The sequence below is a fragment of the Sciurus carolinensis genome, chromosome 6 (assembly GCF_902686445.1).
Source record: "Sciurus carolinensis chromosome 6, mSciCar1.2, whole genome shotgun sequence".
Lineage (NCBI taxonomy): Eukaryota > Metazoa > Chordata > Mammalia > Rodentia > Sciuridae > Sciurus > Sciurus carolinensis.
The window spans coordinates 55,040,416-55,059,922 of record NC_062218.1 but is presented as its reverse complement, the minus strand read 5'-3'; the positions used below and the strand labels follow the sequence as shown (position 1 = coordinate 55,059,922).

At 38.0% G+C, this 19,507-nt stretch overlaps 1 protein-coding gene across 2 annotated transcripts in view; it reads right to left on the bottom strand.

Annotated features, from left to right (window-relative positions):
* LOC124987467 (microtubule-associated serine/threonine-protein kinase 4-like) overlaps positions 1-19,507 on the bottom strand; it is a 316,071-nt gene that overhangs the window by 7,425 nt on the left and 289,139 nt on the right. For both annotated transcript variants that reach the window (XM_047556726.1, XM_047556724.1), the window contains exon 4: positions 13,054-13,085. In XM_047556726.1, the coding sequence (XP_047412682.1) occupies positions 13,054-13,085 (32 nt within the window). The remainder of the gene's footprint in view (positions 1-13,053; positions 13,086-19,507) is intronic.

The window sequence follows — 19,507 nt, the reverse complement described above, 5'->3', positions numbered from 1 at the left end:
AAATGAATGGATGTAATTTTTATATTTTTATCTAACCCAATATATCCCATATTATTATTTAAATATTCAATAATATAAGAATTATTAATGAGATATTTCACATTTAATTTTCCCATCTCAATTTAGACTAGACATAGTGTAAGAGTTCAACAGTCACATGTGGCTAGTGGCTACTGCACTGGACAGCAAAGGCCTAAACTCATGAGAGAGATGTCATAAACACTGCCATTCTCATGGTTGAACACAGATTGCAAAATGGTCCAAAGAGAAAACGTTAAGAGTGGAAGGAGAAAACTTCTCTCCCAGGGAGAGTGAACAAGAAAAAGAGTAACCCTGGGAACTGCTGACAGACATCGATGAACAAGATGGAAGGAAGCCTGCAGAGGGAGAAAGGAGAGCTAGGGCCCTCCATGACAGCCCTGGCCCTTTGGATCAATCCCCACAGGAAGCCTGGGGTAAAAAGTCATAAGGGCTGGTAAATTTCTTTCTTTTTTTTTTTTTCCCAGTAACTTTGGGTTAGGTTTTCTATCACTGGTAATCAAAAGCAGACTACTTGATAAACCCAAGGTCACTGCCATGACCATTCATTTTCTTCTTCAAGTGAACTAACTCTAATGTTCCAAATTCCCTCCATTTATTTGTGGTCCAAGGTATTCTTTGGTTAAAAGAATTCTAGTTTTATCTGATAGCATTTTTAGGTACCTTCTGAAAACATCGCCAAAGGAGAGTCTCACAGCAATTCCTGGCGATCCAGGTTAACTTTCCAGCCATCACTACACAAGAGAACACTTTTTTTTCTCTTGGACTCAGCACACCTGTGAAATCTCAAATGCCGGTGAGCACTCACTCTCATTCCACCTTTGTTTCTGCTCTTCCCTCTCTGGACCAGGCACTACTGACATTTAGGGCAGGTAATTCCTTGTTGGGCTGGAGGTAGAGGTTTCCTGTATGCTGTAGGGTGTTTAGCAGTACCTCTGGCATCTCCCGAATAAATGAGAAACCCTAACACGCCCCCAATAACTGCAACAAATAAAATGTCTTCAGACATTGTCAAATGTCATCTTTGGGGGCAATATCACCCCGAGTTGAGACCCACTGCTCTAGATCAAGAGTCAGGTCAAGTGTACGACAGGACTGCATTGCTTTTTATTACTCAGTCCTTAGAGCACAATGCCACCCTCTCTGTGCCCAGCACCACAACCTTCTCAGGCTGTGGCCCTCTCCCCAGCCCCTCAGCATTACCTGGTCACACTCTTCCTCCTCCACTGTGGCTCCTTGCTGAGCCTGGGCTCTCCACCACAGTTCTTCCCAGAAGAAATGTGGCTAGTTCCCTTAGACTTCAACTTGAAATAAGTCCCTGAGCGGCTTCCAGAAACACAGACCCAACCATTCCTTTCAGCTTTTCTGAGAGGGTTTTATAACAGGGTATGAACTCCTTTCTGGTCATTCCATTTTCATATTGGTCTTCCCAGCACGGGTCACTCATTTCCACCATAAGTACCCCACAAAGGCAGTCCTGTGCCCATCTCTCCACACTGCAGCCACTGACATGCTATTCTCTCCAATCCACTTCTAGGCTACAGTTTCATCGTAATTACTCATCAACTCTTCATAGTTCCTCAAATTGATCTGTAATTCAATATAATTACACACACACACACACACACACACACACATACATACACACATACTCATGCAAAATCCACTCAGTTTTTTTACACTAGCTGACAAAACTGATTCTAAAGTAAAAGAATCTACAATAGCCAAAACAATGGAGAAAAGCATAAAGTTAGAGGATCGTCACTACTCTTATCGAGACTTCGATCAAGCCACAATAATCCAGGCAGCGTGGAAATGGTATAAGGACAAACAGATTAATGAAAGAGGTGGAATAGAAAGCCTGTGGGTAGACACACACGGGAACACTGAGCTTTGACAAAGATATATGGTATTTCAGGGGGCAAAGGATAGACTGTTTGACAAATAGTTCTTGGGCAATTAGATACTTACATGTAAAAAACATCAATTTTGATCCATATTTCACTCCACATACAAAAATCAACTCAAAATTAGTCATGAGTCTAAATGCAAACTCTAAAACTTCTGAAAGAAAGCACCAGAGAAAGCCTTTGTACCCTTGGATTATGCAAAGATGACAGATCAACACCGAAGGAAGCATTTAAAGAACAAGTCCATAAATTAGAGCAAAATTAAAAACTCTTTTCCTTTACAGATTATGTCCATGGCCTGGGCATCTCTTATCCAAAATGCTTGCACTTTTAAGTGTTTCAGATTTTAGAGCAATCTGGATTTCAAATTTTTAGATTAGAGATGTTCAACCTGTAGCAGATTTCTTTATAAAGACCAAAAGGATAAGGAACCCAAATGTCCATCAGCAAGTGAACAGATAGACAAACTGTGGCATAATCATTCAGTAGGCTTGCTCTTAGCAATAAAAAGTAATGAATTATTATTAACACATGCCACAAGAATTAATTTCAAGACTTACATTAAGCCACAATAATCCAGGAAGTATAAAAAGAGCCAGATGCTGATTGAAAGGAGTCAGATCAAAAAACAAATAAAAATAGAGGAGGGTGTATGTACAGTACTGTTCTAATAACTTAAATTTTAATAAATACAAAATAACCTTTAGGGGTGCCAAGCATTGGTGGTTGCCTGGTTGGGGCACAGGGTAGAGGGAAATTTATAGGAGATACATATACATACATACATACACACACTATCTGTATATTATTTATACAATAATGCAGAAATATAAATAATAAATGTAAATATAAACTATATGTACTTTAAATACATATTATCTTACCGGTGGTAGTGGTTTTACAGGTGTATATGTGTCAGAACGTATCAAATTATGCGCTTTAAATTATGCATAGTTTATTGTGTGCCAATTACACCTCAATAAAGCTGGCTTTAAAAGGGAAAAAACTGCAATGTTAACTGGTAGAGCAGAGAAGGTGATAGGGCTCCTGGGACAGCTGAATTGGTTCATGCTACATGGAATTCCACGAGAGAAAGCAGTGTATGGGGGTTGCGGGGTTGTTTTATTGTGTTAAATTCTGCTATGGGTTAAAAGAAACAGATCTCACAGTTCTTGGTATGTTAACAGAATACAACTTAGGTGATGTTAAATAGCAGATATGGTGTGTGCTGGAGTGGAAAAGACTAGATGGAGCCTTAATGAAGCACCCCATTGAACTATCTTTGCTTTAATTCTCCTTTCAAACACCTGAAAAGACAGCCATCACCATCTCTACCATGGTCTTAAAGATTTTATGCAACCTCTTTAAGGAAAAAAAGTAAATAGAAAAGAAGAATAGAGCTAAGTGGCCTGAATTTAAAAGATAATCATAATAAACTTTTTTTAAAATCCATATGTTTGGCAACAATATTTTCCCTATCAGAACCAACTGCATTTACATACAAATTAATACCTTGGAAGCACACCTAAAAAAGCCACCATTGTTCCCCTAAGACATGAAACCTGTGTACTGATCTATTAATTTCATTTCAATATGTAATGTCAAGTTCATTTTTAAAACATACCTCATTGCTTCCAGGTGCTTCTTTAATCCACAAGGACTATTTTTAATATTTAAACTAATTTACCCTAGACATAAAACAAAAAATTTCTACTTATTCTTGTAGATAATTGATTCTTGATTTGTTAAGATAAGAAACACTATGTTTTATATCCTGAATTACAAAACCCCTGGAGAACTCACTCATATGCCCCATGCAAAACAAATACTAGTGTTTACTCATTGGTAGAAAGGCCCTGGGGAGCAGAGAAAAGACACAAAACTCTCCTTCCCATAACCCTGCTGCTTAGCCTAGAAGGAAGGCCTCCATTCCCCTCACAAAAATATTATCACTTTCCTCAAAGCAGGTACACGTGGAAGTCACATGGTGCCAAGCCCAAAGCAAATGGCCTCTTCAGTCTCTTAAAAAATACATCAAAAAGATAACCTCTGCTTCTAAGCTGACCTTTCTAAGTAGAAGCATGTACCGCCACTGCCATAACAATGACAGACTACATAGAACACCCAGGTTTAGGAACAATAAGGCATTCAGAGTTAATGTCACCAACAGGTTAATCCCATGTACATCTATGACACACAGAAAGTTAGACATCATTTTCTTCCTTCATAATAAAGAATGTAGAGGTTATGCTAAACTAAAGGTTTCTAATAAAGTAAGGACATTTTCATGGAAGTATCCCTAAAATATCCAAACACTTCTTGAAAGATTCTTTCATATTTCTACAATACAAGCATTTAAAATCTTTCCTTTCGTACCATACATGTATAAACTTTTTAGAACTTTCATTCTAAAAAAGTCATTAAAATATATCCTTCTAGGTCAAATTCATGCCACCCATTTATGTCCACATGTAAATCAAATTTATAGACCACAGTTGGTAAAAATATTTTCCTTTCAGGCAATTGTGTTGACAGAACTATCTGCATAGAATCTCCTAGGGGTAAGAGCCAAAGGTTATCTGGATGATGTGTGAAGTGAAGCAGAACCCAGATGTCCACCCAAAAGGGAAGGACTATGGAGTTACTGGCATGTTCCACAGGCAAGTCTCATGTTCCAACGTGTAAGCACAGGAAAGTCCTGGACCTCATCCCCAAAGAGAAGACTTTACAGAACAACATGTTAAAAGACAATGTATGCACAATGTATCAAAATGTATAAATGCATTCTACTGTCATGTACAACAAATTAGAACAAATAATTTTTAAAAAAGACAATGTAGATGTTTTCGGATGAAAGAAATGACCCATCAAAACCTCAAAAGGTAAGGTTTCCACTGCAGTAAAGCAAAAAAAAAAGGGGGGGGGGGAAGTAACCTTAAAACACATTATTTTCTTCTGTAGTTGCTTAGGTCTGCCACCACCAAGAGTAAAAGAGAAGGGTATTAAAGATCCAGGAACCGTAGCAGAGAAATCCAGAGACTGAGAGGAACACAAGGGAATTCTCGACTCTCCTATCAGGGCCGTGGAGGACCCAACTTACTACCAAGCAATGTGGGTAAAGAGAGCACAATACAGAGCTCAGCTGCTGCTCACGTGTCTAACTGGATGATGGATATATTTTGGGGTTGCCAGTTGCTGCAGCTGGGCCTGCTGCACCCCTCTTAGAGTAGCCGTCACTAGTCTTCCTAATTCTGAGGTACGCTTTGCTCCTGGCAGTGGTGGGTGGGTGACTCAAGGTATTCCTAAGTGTTAAGTAAAAAACCGTGACAAGTCAAGTCAAACATGCTCTGTGAAGTTTATCCTCTATTTAGCCCATACTGTGGATGTCAATGCTAAAATTCATGTCTTCCTGGAACTCAATGTATACACCCCTTTACTTCCCAGCATGTTGACTCCAGCATATTGATCTGAAGAAGAAACATTGTTCCAGTCCCTGGTAGTTAGGAACCCTAAATTCTCATCATGGTTGAAAATCAGTCTATCTGAGCCAAAGTGGGTCCCAAATCCTAAGCTCTCAGTTCCTCACTTATTGAATATAGCTATTTTAAATCAGATTTCTCCTAGCTCTGAAATCCTATGATTGAAATATTCCATATGGAGAACTATAATGTCCCACATCGTTCTTCACAACACATTCTGCCCCAAAACAGAGTTTCAAGAAGTGACCTGTACACTATGCTGAGAAGCCATAGATTATTCTATAAGAAGGGCCACTGAGCACAGGGATTTCATTCCCCCCACATCCTGATGATACAGTGCCATAATATGTGTGGGTCTGTCTCTGCTGCACATGTAGAAAACTCTACATCATGGTTGACCATCACAGGATAGAGTGAAAGTTTAACACCTTTAACACCTCTCCTTGGAAAGAAAACAGACCCTCAGAAAATGATAATCAAAAGATCTGGCACTAAGGAAACTGCCCAGTCTATAATGTGATCTTGTGCCTAACTCAGTAAGACAGGATTTGTAGGGAGAAGGGACAGGGCATAATTCCTCATAGCTTTTATTTATTAAAAAAAAAAAAAAAAAAAAAAAAAAAAAAAAAAAAAAAAACAGTGCTTACTACACGGCAGGCACTGTTATAACAAATATTAATTGATCCTCTAAACAATTCCTGAATATAATGGTATGTTCATTTTACAGATGAGGAAACCAGGACACATGAAGGTTAAGTAAATTTTGAAGTCACAAACTTCATTAAGTGGCAGAGACAGGATTTAAAACTGGGCAGTGTGCTCCTGGGTCCATACTCTGAATGGCTACCCAGGGATTCTCTATAGATTCACAGCCTGGAAAAGGTAGCTTGTAGTGAAAAAGCACCCATATTCCCCTGTCCCAGTGGGCCGCTCTTTACAGGTCTTACTAGAGAGGATTTCTCACTGTAAAACCTTCCCCCAAATCCTGCTGAATTCAGACTTGCTAAAAAGTTATACTAGAGCATATGAAAGGGGTAATTTCCCTTCAAGTTTTTGGGGACCCCCCAAACCTACCCCGGAGCCCCCTGAAGTTCACCTAAGAACAATAGTTTTCAACTGGAAGTGTCATTTTAGATTTATCTTGAGAATCAGTTCAAAGTACACAAGCCTCCATACCACGCCCCCTCTTACACATGTGCATACACACACGTACACACGATTCAGATCTACATTCTTGAGTGGGTCTGAAAATGCACACATATTTTGAAAAATCTAAACCTCCCCTAGGGTAACCTAACCCTTTCCAGTAGAGCAAACATAAGTTCTTCTTCTTCTTTTCAAAGGTAAAAATAACAATCCTACATTGTTTCCATCTCCCAAATCTCCCTCCCTATTTCACAGAAGATAAGTGCATGTGTGATAAGAAACGATGCAAATACATGCCAAATACCAAACTGGCTACTCCATGAATATATAACGCAATTGACATTCTTCCCAGTCTGAAATCCTCTCTTTACTCTCAGGATATATTACACTGCTCTCTTTTTATATAAACATGCCACTTTAAATGCTAATTCAGATGCAACACTCAATTTTTTCTTCGTTTTGTTTTTGGGTTTCTAACATTCAAAATGACACTGGATTTCCATGTGTCTTTGACAATACATATTTTGAATTCCTGTTTCAATATTTGTGGGGGTGGGAAGGTAGAAAATGCTAAGCAGAAAATAAATTTATTTTAAAAGTTATCCAAATATGGTTTATGTGTCCTTTATTTTGCTTGAATTAAACTCTTTCCCTCTTTTTCAGGAAATGTTGCGTTCACCTTGCTGAAAATCTCATAAATCTATTTCAAATCAGTTGTAAAACCAAGGTGATTCCCTCTCCCTGCATTCTGAAAATAACCTCATTTACTCCAACCACTTTTCTAAACAGCCAGTCAAGGCATTGTGCTCTGAATACACCGGGCCTGAATTTAACTCTTTAAAAAAAAAAAAATTGCATAGAACTATGTACACCAATGACATTAACTCAGGTTTCTTCAATTACATATAAGGTCACTTCCTATCTTGTCTCAAAATAAGGAATTCAACCTTAGAAACTTTCTAATTCAAAGCAAGCAATTCAGTATATCTATCATATGACAAATTCTATCTCAGAGTTCCAGCAGGCTCAGTTCCACCCAGAAATTCCCAGGGACCATCAGGTTCCTCTGCCTCCAAGGTCCTAAACCATTCTTTGACAATACTGTCTCCCTTTGCTCATCACTCTCATCTTTCTACCCATCCCTGAACACTCTTGCACCCACCTAAGAAAGGCCAAATTAGAAATGAGTCAAATAAGTGTATAATTCATGTAGCCAAATGGTTCTCAACACCTCCTCTACTCTCTGGTAGCCTTGCTTCTGGTCTGTACACCAGAAGCACCCCATTAATTGACTAACTTCTGCTATCCCCCAAGGTATGTCTGTTTCAGTAAGGTACCAAAGAAAACATCTTCAAGATCCAAGCAAATGAATTTCTGGCACTGGGATGTCTGACACTGCAGTAGGTGTGATTAAGAGGGACATCCCCTTTATGAAAGTGAGGTGGGCTTCCAAGCGTGCCTAGCATATGACAGACGGTATGGACATCTACCATGCTTACTCCCAGCCAACCCTACTGGACTCCAGTCACTTTCCAAATAATGAAAGAAAAGGGTGAATAGAAAAGAAACATTAACACTATTGAAAGGAATTCTGTTATAAGATGCTGGCATTGTTGCTAGATCAAGACATTAAGATGAGCCAAGATTCATCTTGCTTCCGGTAATTTTAATACTCCCAGCAATTCCTCAGCATGCAGAGACATATTTTTCCAGGACTGCTGTGCACATGATGAGTTGCTTCTGCGTTGGGTTCCTGCTGCTGGATACCCATTAAAAATCTTTAAAGCATATATGACCAAAGAACATAAGGCCAAGAAGTCACCTAAGTATCAATCATTGATTCCACTAAAAGAAACTGATAATTGCAGATACTTTTAGAGATCACAGGCCTACAGAGATACATGAAACAATGCACTAAGGCTCATAATTAAACAAGGTAGAAGAAAGACCATTTTAAGTACAGGGAGAATCTATTGCTAAGAATAGATAATACAATTTCCTTCTTCTCTGTGTGGAGAAATCTGTAAGACCATTAAAAAGCAGGATGGGAGGAAAGGAGAGAGCTAGCATAACCAATTTCCTGCTCCTCTCTCTGGGGTATAAAAGCTACCAAGAGACTCTAGGGAATTGAAAAAGAAGCAGCAGCCTCTGTCCCGGAGAGCTGTTTATTTGGGCAATTAACAGAAGACAAAGGAGTCCTTTAAAAATAAGCAGCAGCTGCCAGGGACACCTTGGTTTTGTTCCTTGCCATCCATTAGCTCACATCTTGGCTTTTTCATTTTTCCACTATTTTTTTTTTCCTTCTGCCTAAAAGCAAACTCCTCCCAGAGAGTTTTCCACTTAGAAATGTCATTTCAGGACTTTAGTTCTTAAATATGGGTGAAACCTCAATAAAAGACCATGATACTAATGCACTTTTAGAAATAGACACTGTTCAGATAAATTATTGACAAAATCAAAATAATGTCAAGGGAGTCTCTGTGTCCCACATTGAATATAAACCATGAAGGTCCTGGCATCTGCCAACCAGCCACGGGATCACGGCTTCTCTTCACAGAGCAGGCTTGGGGCAGGCTAATCAGAAGCAACCGGGTACCTTCTCTGCTCCAGGCTCCCTGTCTGGTGGGGGAGACAGTCTTGTGTCCCTTTACACAAACAGCCACACAGGGTAAGTTACCATACTTGGTACCTCGCTGAATGAATACAAAAGGACAAGTCAGCATCAGGCTAAAAATCCAGAGCACTGAATCTAGTTCTGAACCTAACTGTTACAATATATGATTACATCTGCAATTGTCTCTTTGCCCCCCACTACCTGCAGTTAGTATTATAATAAGGCATTTCAAGAGTACCAAAATTTATCCTCATAATGTTTTTTCTGTGAAATTTGTCATTAACCAATCGGTGCCTGCCACAGAAGATCTTTCAATCATTATAAAATTGCCATTGGGGCTGATGTTCATCAAGAGACAAAAACAAACAAAAAATCCTCAGGAAACAAAACACACGTTTGGTATATTTTTTTATTCAAAGCAGATTTTATATGATTTTTCTTCAAATCATTTTTAAAATCTGTGAAAATACTTGGCTAAAACAGCTTGAATTCTACTTTGTCAAATCATTGAGTAGTTTAACTAAAATATTTCAATACCAAAACAAAGAGGGTAAAAGATAAACACATAGGTGCACATAGCCACATTAACGATATATGAAACTCCCTGTAAGGCCAGTCAACTCCCATTTCAGTCATTTCCTGCACTAGTAAATAACCTTTATCATAAACCTGCTTTCCATGCATGTTTTTATACTTTTACTATCAAGGCACTTAAAAACAGTACAAGATATTCTTCTGCATATTTTTAAATTTTATAATGTTAATGCTATCTTACCTATGAAATTTTCATTGGGTTTTTTATAATTATACCTGTTGATACAGATCCTCCAGTCCTTTTACCTGCAGTTTAGTACTCCTTCAAATAACTCTATCATGATTTGACAGGTTGTTGAGAGGAGAGCAAGCAAAGAATGAGATAACTTTAGTTCTAAGAGGAATGAGAGGGAAAATGCTGGAAGAATATGGGATCAAAAGACTTGGTGAAGGGAAATTCTTTGAATGGAAGAATTAAAGCAAAAAACTTAGGGCAGCTGGGACAGAGTTAAGGTCTGGGGCCCAAAGAGAGAGAAAGGGCTGGAAAGTCACTTGTTATACCAGGCCTGAAAGCAGTTCCCTTGAATTTTATTTTTTATTACTTTTTGCACTATTAAAAAAAGAAGGTTGCAATAACTGCCTTTGGAAACTTTTCACATGTTTGTGAAACAAGATGAGCTTTCAAGTTATTTCTTTCAAAATGACTATAAATTGAAAATTAGGGGGGATCTGAATTACACTTTTCTAGACAGATTATAAGTTGCTTTTTCATACTTTTAAGTAATAATAAAAAGCATATTTTCTGTGTTCTTCTATTTGTGAAAGTTTTAAGTATATGTTTATATATAATTGTGGACATAAAAATGATCTTTAAGCTTATTCTAAACAAAACTCAAATATTTTCAACAAATCTAACAGATCTTATAAGTTTTGGAAAGATGAAAATGTTATTTAAAAATATCATGCTTCAAGACAAACAAATTGGAAGCAGATACACCAAAACAAGGTGTCTCCTTCCAAAAGCACAGCCTCTCTGAAGGTATGCGCCCTCTGACAATTTCAATCATATCACCGTGTTACTACAAACAATGAGCGCAACGCTGTTCTATGCAGTTGCTCACTGTTAAACACGACTCAACAGAACAGCAGACTCAAAACCCCAGTCCTTCTGGGAGGAGGTATAGAAAGATTTTGAAATTATTGGTACAGGAGGCATCTGGGCAGTAAATAAGCTGAGAAAGTGTTAAAGGGTCTAATAACCAGGTACCATGATGTTGGCTAATACAGACACCTAATAAAGATACGCCTGTGCCCTTCTTCATTAGATTTGTATTAAAACCACTCTTGCATTTATTTTAAGAGCTATTTTCTTTTTTCAAAGTCCTAAAAGAACCTTACATGAAGAGAATGATTCCTGACACTGTGGTGTTCACTGAAAACATCGAGTGGCATTGGGCTACAGAAAAGAAAGCTGTATCAGGCATCATTAATTTGGGGGGGAGTATTTGTATTTAATGGAAAATACAAGACCGCATGTTTATTTTGGTGTTCCTTCACTTGGAAATATTTTTACAAAATTCCCTGGAAAAGGTAGCTGTAGTTTGACATATGCACTGTGCTTTTATTCTGTCCTCTGAACAATCAACTGGTATTTACTAGGGAAGGGATTTTATATGGCACACAATTCTTTCCCTAACTATGTATTTAAAGCATGGGCTTTAAACAAACAATTCATTATCCTTTTTTTCATTAAAGATTCCATTCTCAAGTAGATAAATTTAAATATCTTCTTTTTGTAAATTTTCAGATCAACTCATGGTTAGCAGTTAACATTAATAGAATTAAGACTTAATCAACTGCAAAAGAAGAAATGGCTCTTAAACAAATATAAGGAATTTAATTTGCTAATTAGTATGATCTTTCTAATAATTACTAGAAAGTTATTAATAGAGCCAAGTGCAATCTAGTATAAAGGCTAGCAAAATTTTTCTAAAGTACTAAAGTTTTCAAATACAGCATAGATGAAATATCTAGGGTGTTTAAGCCCCAAATAAAAGTATAAATAAACAAATTAATATTTTTTCCAATAAAGATAGTTTATGTAGTTTTATTCTATTTTTCTTATTTCTGATTTCTCATTATGATGGGAAACATCAAAATTTTGACTCTTGCAAGTTGAAGAAACAGTCTTAATAATGATATAAAAGAGTGTTTAATTCTAAGGGCATTTCCTAATGTAAGCTATTTGGCCATTAACCTCTAGCACAGAGAAGTGGAAGCTGGGAGCTAATGACAATTTGTCTAAGCACATTTTCCAAGAATAATCATCTGGAATAGTCCACCTGGCAGTTTGAACTTGGAAAAAAAAAAAAAACAAACAAGAAGCAAAATGATAATAATATATTCACAGCTCAAGAGTTTTGGTTCCAAAATACAAAGGCTAAAAATTTCCAGAATGTAGCCAATAGGATGAATCTTATCTTTCAACAGTCACTACATATTTTTCTAATCCTCCACAGAGAGATTTGTGAAATTTTATCTTAAAGATTTATACTACTTTTTTTTAAAAAATAAGATGCTCCCAAGAATGAATGTATATTTTAAAAAGTTGCCCTTCCACTAACTTCTTCTATGTAAATCAGACAGCAAATCTAAATAGTTAGATCAGTTCTTAAGTACTAGTTAATAACAAATCTACCGTGAACACAGTAGAATATTAAAGGCAATTAATTTCATCCTACAAATTGCTAATGAAAAAGCTATGATTTATGCAAATATATTATTTGCCTTTAAAAATGAAAGATGGAGACACTATAAAGAAACAAAGTCAAGGTTCATAAATCTGATGTTTTGATACAGGAGCACTACATGAATCAGTTCACTAAGATCTAGATCTAAGAGTAAAGTTCAGCTGACTCAATGTCTTTATCAACTCACATGCAAAGTACACAACTGACTGCATAAAATCAACAGTATAAGAAATAATCACAGATTTCCAGAACACACAGATGAGCACTAATTCCTGATTCAGATCAATTTATACTCTCTATAGCTTAAAAGACTAAATTTCTTGGAATTTTTTTTTTTTGAAAAATAAGATCCTCCCAAGAATAAATGTATATTTTAGTTATAATGTCAGGAGAAGCAGCCCTGGAAATTATAGTGAAATCATTACTATTTGACTTTCTATAAATGAATTACACGTTTTTGTTTTCTTAATTCAGTTGATTATCATTAATCTTCCAATCGCCACTGAAGTGTAACAAGTCAGAGAACACCACAACACAAATTACGCAGAAAGAAAACAAGGAAACATAATACTACTACTTACAGACTTCCTCTTCGGGGGAGACTCAGCTCCTTCTGCAAAAGAAAAGAAAAACACATATAGGAGATGTTATATTAACCTTAGACTACTGGGATGTTAACCAGACAAACATAAAATGTATCATCCTTCATTATACTTGATTTGGCGTTCTGTATACTGAAAAGATTTTGATGCCATAATTGCATACTGGAGTCCTTCTTACACTGTTCTCTTTGCACACTGTGTTTAAGGTATAAACACAGCTTAACTGAGTTCTGGAGGACAAAAACCATCAATCCTCCCAGAGCAACTACAGTAAAATACTAAGTTGAGTTGCACAGTCCTGTAATTGAGCATAAGGAAAATCTGAAGAACCAAAGGACTTATCAAACAGGAAATAGATATAAGTAGTAGGAGAAATTTTACAGGGTTACAATTAAATGAAAGGTGAAATGAAAAGGGCAATTAAATCAGACTACCTTGCCCTCAAAAGAAACAAATTCATGCAAAACATGATGCATACCAAATATCATACTTCATTATTTAAAATAAAAGATGGTGACATGGGATTCCTTCTGGTATTATTCCTCACAACAAATGTAATTTATTGCTTAAGATATTTAAAAGTAGGTTAATGAACCTCTAAACTGTAACCAAATGGCCACAACAATTACCAAAGGGTTTCCTACTTTGAAAAAGAGGCTCTTACACTTATCTCAAATTAAGATTATTATCTACCTAATCGGTAGAGAAGCTGTGGAAAAGAAAACAAACAACAAAAATCCACCCAGTCAACCAACCAACTTAGCAAACAAGTTCACCAAAGAAAGAAATAAACAGGAATTCAGAAATACTCCAACCCTGACGTGGTGACCCTAATTAAAGAATAGGAAGCAATGAGTCATCCAGCTACTTGAACCTGAAATGAAGTATCCTATAAATCCCAAAGGTTTGATTCATTTGGGTTATTCTTTCCCATAAGCTTATTTTTTGCCTTCCAGGGCTGAGCATTATTGTTTGAAAGGTGTTTCCCCTTAACTTCAAACTCTCCTTTCCTGGCTTCTATCTTACTGGATGCTAAATGTTTGCTGCAGACAGTAGCCTTGGTATCATTTCTAAAAAGTGAAATTTACTCCAGCTCATCTTGCAGAGAATGGCCTTTAGAGTATCTGATCAGAAGCAACAAAAGCTCTGTGATGTGGGATTTAAACAGAGGATGCCCTCCCTACTTATCAGCAAATGTTTTTCCAAGCAGAGTTATGATAATCACATCACTGTTTAGTAGCAGAAAGAATTAATAATTTTAGCAAAGAAGAGCCTTCTTTCCCCTAATAGCTGAGGATTTCTTTATAAGGGTTAAGGGTGAATGCTTTAGTTTTTGCTCTTCTTGTTTGGTTTTGCTTTTTTCTTGGATCCTTGATTAGTCACAAGAAATTATAGTATTTGCTGACCCTGGCTCTCCGATTCTGAAACCTAAATATACCTTCATTTACTCAAGGCCCCGATGACAAGAGGAAAGTTTCTAACCTGGACGGTTTTTTTTGGGAGCTGAAATGCAAACAGAAAACCAGTGAGTAATTTTCTATATGTGTATCTTGGGTTATGCCTACCACTAGAAATTAGTTTTGTATGCAGGTTGAAAAAAGAGAACTCCCCAGAAGGAATTCTTCACCATATTATTTCTTTTAAAAAGAAATTGAGAACCATTACATAGCAAAAGGCCTAGAGTCTGAAAGGGTAATACTGCTCTGTCCAATAAGATGATCTGACAGCAGCACAGAAGATATCAGAGGTGCTATCATTAATAACAAAAAAGTAATAAATCAGATGTGATTTCAACTATCTATGCAAATAGATCACTGGGAAGATCTAAGACAGGGCCAAATGAATGACTCAAGTAGTTCACTCAATCAAATCCCCTCAAATGACCCGACCATAAACTGGCTGCTTCGCTCTGAGAAAAAGCTGCTGAAACAGCAAGATAAGGGATAAAAACCAACTCTGTTTTAAATCAGAAGTCTTTCCAGTAGGTCTAGAATTATGAGTTCTAAACAAGGAGAAAGGTTACAGTGGGTAACCCAGCCTTGCTGCTCCCCGGGACGGCAGCCGAGATTCCAAGATGAGGAGCAGAGGACATTTAATAGGCCACTGTCAACTGACCTGAAGCCACCACGCTAACCAAGCTGAAGGAGCTAATCCACCTGACTGCTTGAATGTCAGGCTCAGGACTGGAAACTCAATTTGGTAGCAAATTGGAATCAGATGTGATGGTAATAAAGTGAGAGAAATGAATGTGCCGTGGCCAAGACCTTGTGAACAGTAGCTGCGAAAGTCTGCAAATACCAGGGGGGCTAAGCAATCGCAGACTGAGCAGGGAGCAGCGACTGCCCTAATGTATGGAGACCACACGCTGATAAATCTGCACTGGTCAGACATAAATGAACAGCACCAAGGCATTTTACCGCCAAAGCCCCTGCGGTACTCTGTGTATGTGTCCTCATTTTATTTTCTTAATGTCAGGATAAGGTCACTAACACATACTTGGATAATTAGATAAGACATGTGATATCGGTCTGAGTCATAAACTGAAGCTTGCATTTGGCATATGTGGAACATGTGTTTGAAATTTAGCGTTAGGCAAGAATTGAAGGTAGGAAAAAAAGTGGGGGAAAAGGGTGGCAAGAAGAATCCATCTCAACAAAATAATGTGCTAATTATTAGGTATCACTAGAGTAAATACACTCTTAACATTTAAGGTTAAAATTTTTTAATTTCACTGATATCATTTACTCAATGACTTTTAATACTTTTTAGAGTTACTGTTAATTATTATTCACTGAATAATATATCCTTCGCCTTCTTTCTAAAAGTGTTAAAAATATTTACATTGAAAATAAAGGTGAAGTAAAATTAATGTTGTCTGAGAATTCTGGGGTTTTCTAGAATTTTCCTTGACTGAGGATGAATGGGCATGTAGGCATATACCTGTGACCTAGCACATGGGAGATGAGGCAGAAGGATTGCTTGACCCCAGGAGTTCAAGGCCTTATGGGCAACAAGTGAGATCCCATCTCAAAAAACAAAACAAAATGACTGAGTGTACCAAAGGTTTCCTGAAATCCAGGAAGAGAATTCACAGAGGGTCCAAGATGACAAGAGGGACCAAATGATTCTGCTTCCTTCCTCAGCCATTCCTGAGAAATAGTTTGTTTCAGTCATGAAGACGGTAGAGAAAACTATAAAGTTTTATATTTCCAAGTCATTTTTCACAGTGGATATTTAAAAAATATTTAATAGCTATACACACACAAATAAAGCAATATGAATACTATTTTATACATAAATGCCACAGGTGTTTAAAGAATTGAACTATTTTTTTAAGGCATTAGTAAAAGTATACTTTAAAAGATACAGATTTACAGGAGTTCAAATAGTATAGGTAGGTAAGTCCCCCCTTCAAATGATGGAGCTTAATTTTCTTTCCTTTGGGACTGAACAGGAACTTGGTGACTTACCTCCATAGAACGGAGTATGGGAAGTGAACAATAGCAACATCACCACAGAGATGCTGCAGACAATACCTGGACCAGGCAATTACATTAGCATCACCACAGGTAAGTCAAGCTAACACCAGGTATCCCCTGATATATGATGAAAAGACACTTCATTCTGCACTATTCTCCCTAAAACCTGGTAACTCCATTCTAACCAAGAAAAAGCATCAGGTAAACCCCAATGGAGGGGTATCTACAGAATATCCAACCAGTACCCCTAAAACTGTCATGGCTATGAAAAACAAAGCAAAAATGAGAAAACAGCCACAGACCTAAGGAGATATGATAAGTGACTGCAATGTAGGATCTTGGATTGGATTCTGGATCAGAAAAAGAACACTGAAGGGAAACCTGGTAAGAAAAGTCTACAGTGAATTGTTAGTCATGTTTTGACATGTTAGTTTTGACAAATGTAAGGTTATGTAACATGTTAAATTAAGGGAAGCTAGAGGAAGGGAGTTTAGGAATTCTCTGAACTATCCTGCGGTTTTTCTCTGAACCTAAAATTACTCCTATATTTTTCTTTCTCTTTTTTTGAGACGGGATCTCGCTAAGTTGTTTAGAGCCTTGCTGAGTTGCTGAGGCTGGCCTTGAACTTGCAATTCTCCTACCTCAGCCTCCCAATTCACTGGGGTTACAGGCTTGTGCCACTGTGTCTAGCTTCAAAACTTTTTAAAAAGTATATTGAAAATGAGAGAAAAAAAAAAAAAAGAGGAGGAGGAGGAAAAGAGAGGGAGAAAAAAAGGTTAGAACTTGTGGAAAATAGAAGAGATAAATATCTAAATACGCTAAGCCTATTTTAAGGTAATATTTAATAGCAATTTTTAGGAGGGTAGAGAAGTAGTTGAGGTGAGACAAGATGGTGGCTCGGACCAGCAGTGAAGATGTTGAGAAGCAGCCAGATTTGAGATATGCTTTCATAGAACTTAGAAAAAAAAAAAAAATGGATATGGAGCATAGAAGAAAAAAGCATGGTGGAGAGTCAAAAAATTGTGGCCTAAGTAAATGGAATCTCAGGGAAGAAAATATCATTTGGACATGTGACCTTCAAGAAATCTGTCTATACAAGAATGTGAAGTAGAAACTTCCAAACAGGCAACTGGACCCACAAAACTGGGTGGAGGAAAGAGGTCAGGGCTGGAGAGAGATTTTGGAGTCATCATCATCTAAGATGGCATGGAAAGCAATGAGAAGGAGAGAAGAGATAGAAAAAGAAGAGCTGGCCACGCCCACGGGCCACCGCATCACACCCCTGGAGCAGTGGTAGGATGTGCTCCATATGGCCAAAGGGTGCACTGCACTAGCCACAGCTGGAGTCCTTCGAAACAAGGGAACTGAAAGAGGCTGAGGAGCATAAAATCTGTCATGGGGACAGATGTCAACACTCTCAAAGGCGGCATGATGGCAGACTGTCAGAAACTGGTCAAGAACCAGGGAATTAAACCCAGAGTTGAAGATGACTAGCCAGAAAACCGCCCAGTTAGGACACCTCTGCAGGGGCACACTCCAGGGGAGCATCCCCTCCAGGAAGCACTCTGACTGTCCCCACATCATTACCTGTGGCTCCTTGCAGGACCCTGTGAGTATAGCCCCTGCCCCAGTTGCCAAGGGGACACAAGAACAGAACCCTGGCTCTCCTCCTAGCACAATAGGAAGCAGGATCAAGATGAACAAGACCCAAGTTCTTGGAGCCCCTCCAAAAGAGGGAAGGGGATTTGGAAGTTGGGCAACTTGCTTCCCCACCTCCTCCCACAAAAACCCTGAAAATAAACAAAATGGCAATGTCCAGCACACACTATTTCCCGGCCACTGTCCACAAACCAGTAGATTTGAACTTCCTGTGCTTCCCCATTATCATCTTTCCCCTGTCACGGGCAGCTTCAACCTCTTGCCAGGGGTCAGCACAGGTACCCTGCACTGACGAACTATCATTTTAGGGGGAGTGCTCAAAGAGCTGAGGTATGCAAGGTGGTGTACCAGGTACTGTTAGGGACACGTAAAGGGAAAGAAATCAATATAAATGTCTCTCAAAGCTAGTTGGGGGAAACACACACACACAATATGAAACAGAAGCGCTACCACCAGGTTTAAGATTATGTACTACAATCCGAATGTGTGAATGACAAGAGGGGACAGAAAATAACAAGGAATGAGATCATCCAGCTTAAGCGGTGGTTCTGAACATGGGCTAATTCGGCTGATGGAGTGATTCTGAAACCTGTCTACATATTAATGTTACCCAGGGAGCTTTTAAAAATGTTATTGCCTGAGCACCACCCCTAGAGATCTAGAGAGAGAGCTGTTTGCATAAGTTGCTTATTAGAGGTTAGTAATATTAAATCTCTCTAAGGACTATTAATTTGCATAAACCTTTGGGTTTTGTTTTGTTTTTTTTTTTTTTTTGAGAATATTAATTTTCTAGCTGTCATTATGGTAGTGAAGTTTGAAGTTCTTAGTTCCTTTGCATGTGAGGAGTACTGTCGTCATCTGCAAAGAGCCCTCCCTTCCCAGCACTATAAAATCAGCTGGGGGTGGAGGCTCGAGCACTGGGGAGGTCCCAAAAGAAATGCCTGGGACCATATTTTCCTGGCCAACATTTCTGAGAATCACTTTTGAAGGCAGAAGCAAAGTACAGAAAAGTCCATACCAATGAAGCAGATCTTATATGCAAGCGTGGTTCTGAATCAGCACAGAAGGCTTTCAATAACTCTTGAAAAATCCTGTACACAGCCCACAAAGCACATGAGTTTCCAGTAAAGTAAAGCTGGAAAATCTGTAGGGAGCTCTCTATAGAAATGCTTGAACATTCAAACCATTCGACCTGTAACACGCCAGCAAAATTCCAGGGTGGAATGTGAGTTGAGCAAAGAATCCTAGATCTCGCCCTTTTTGCAAGATTATGTCATTCTATCTTTTGTATCAAT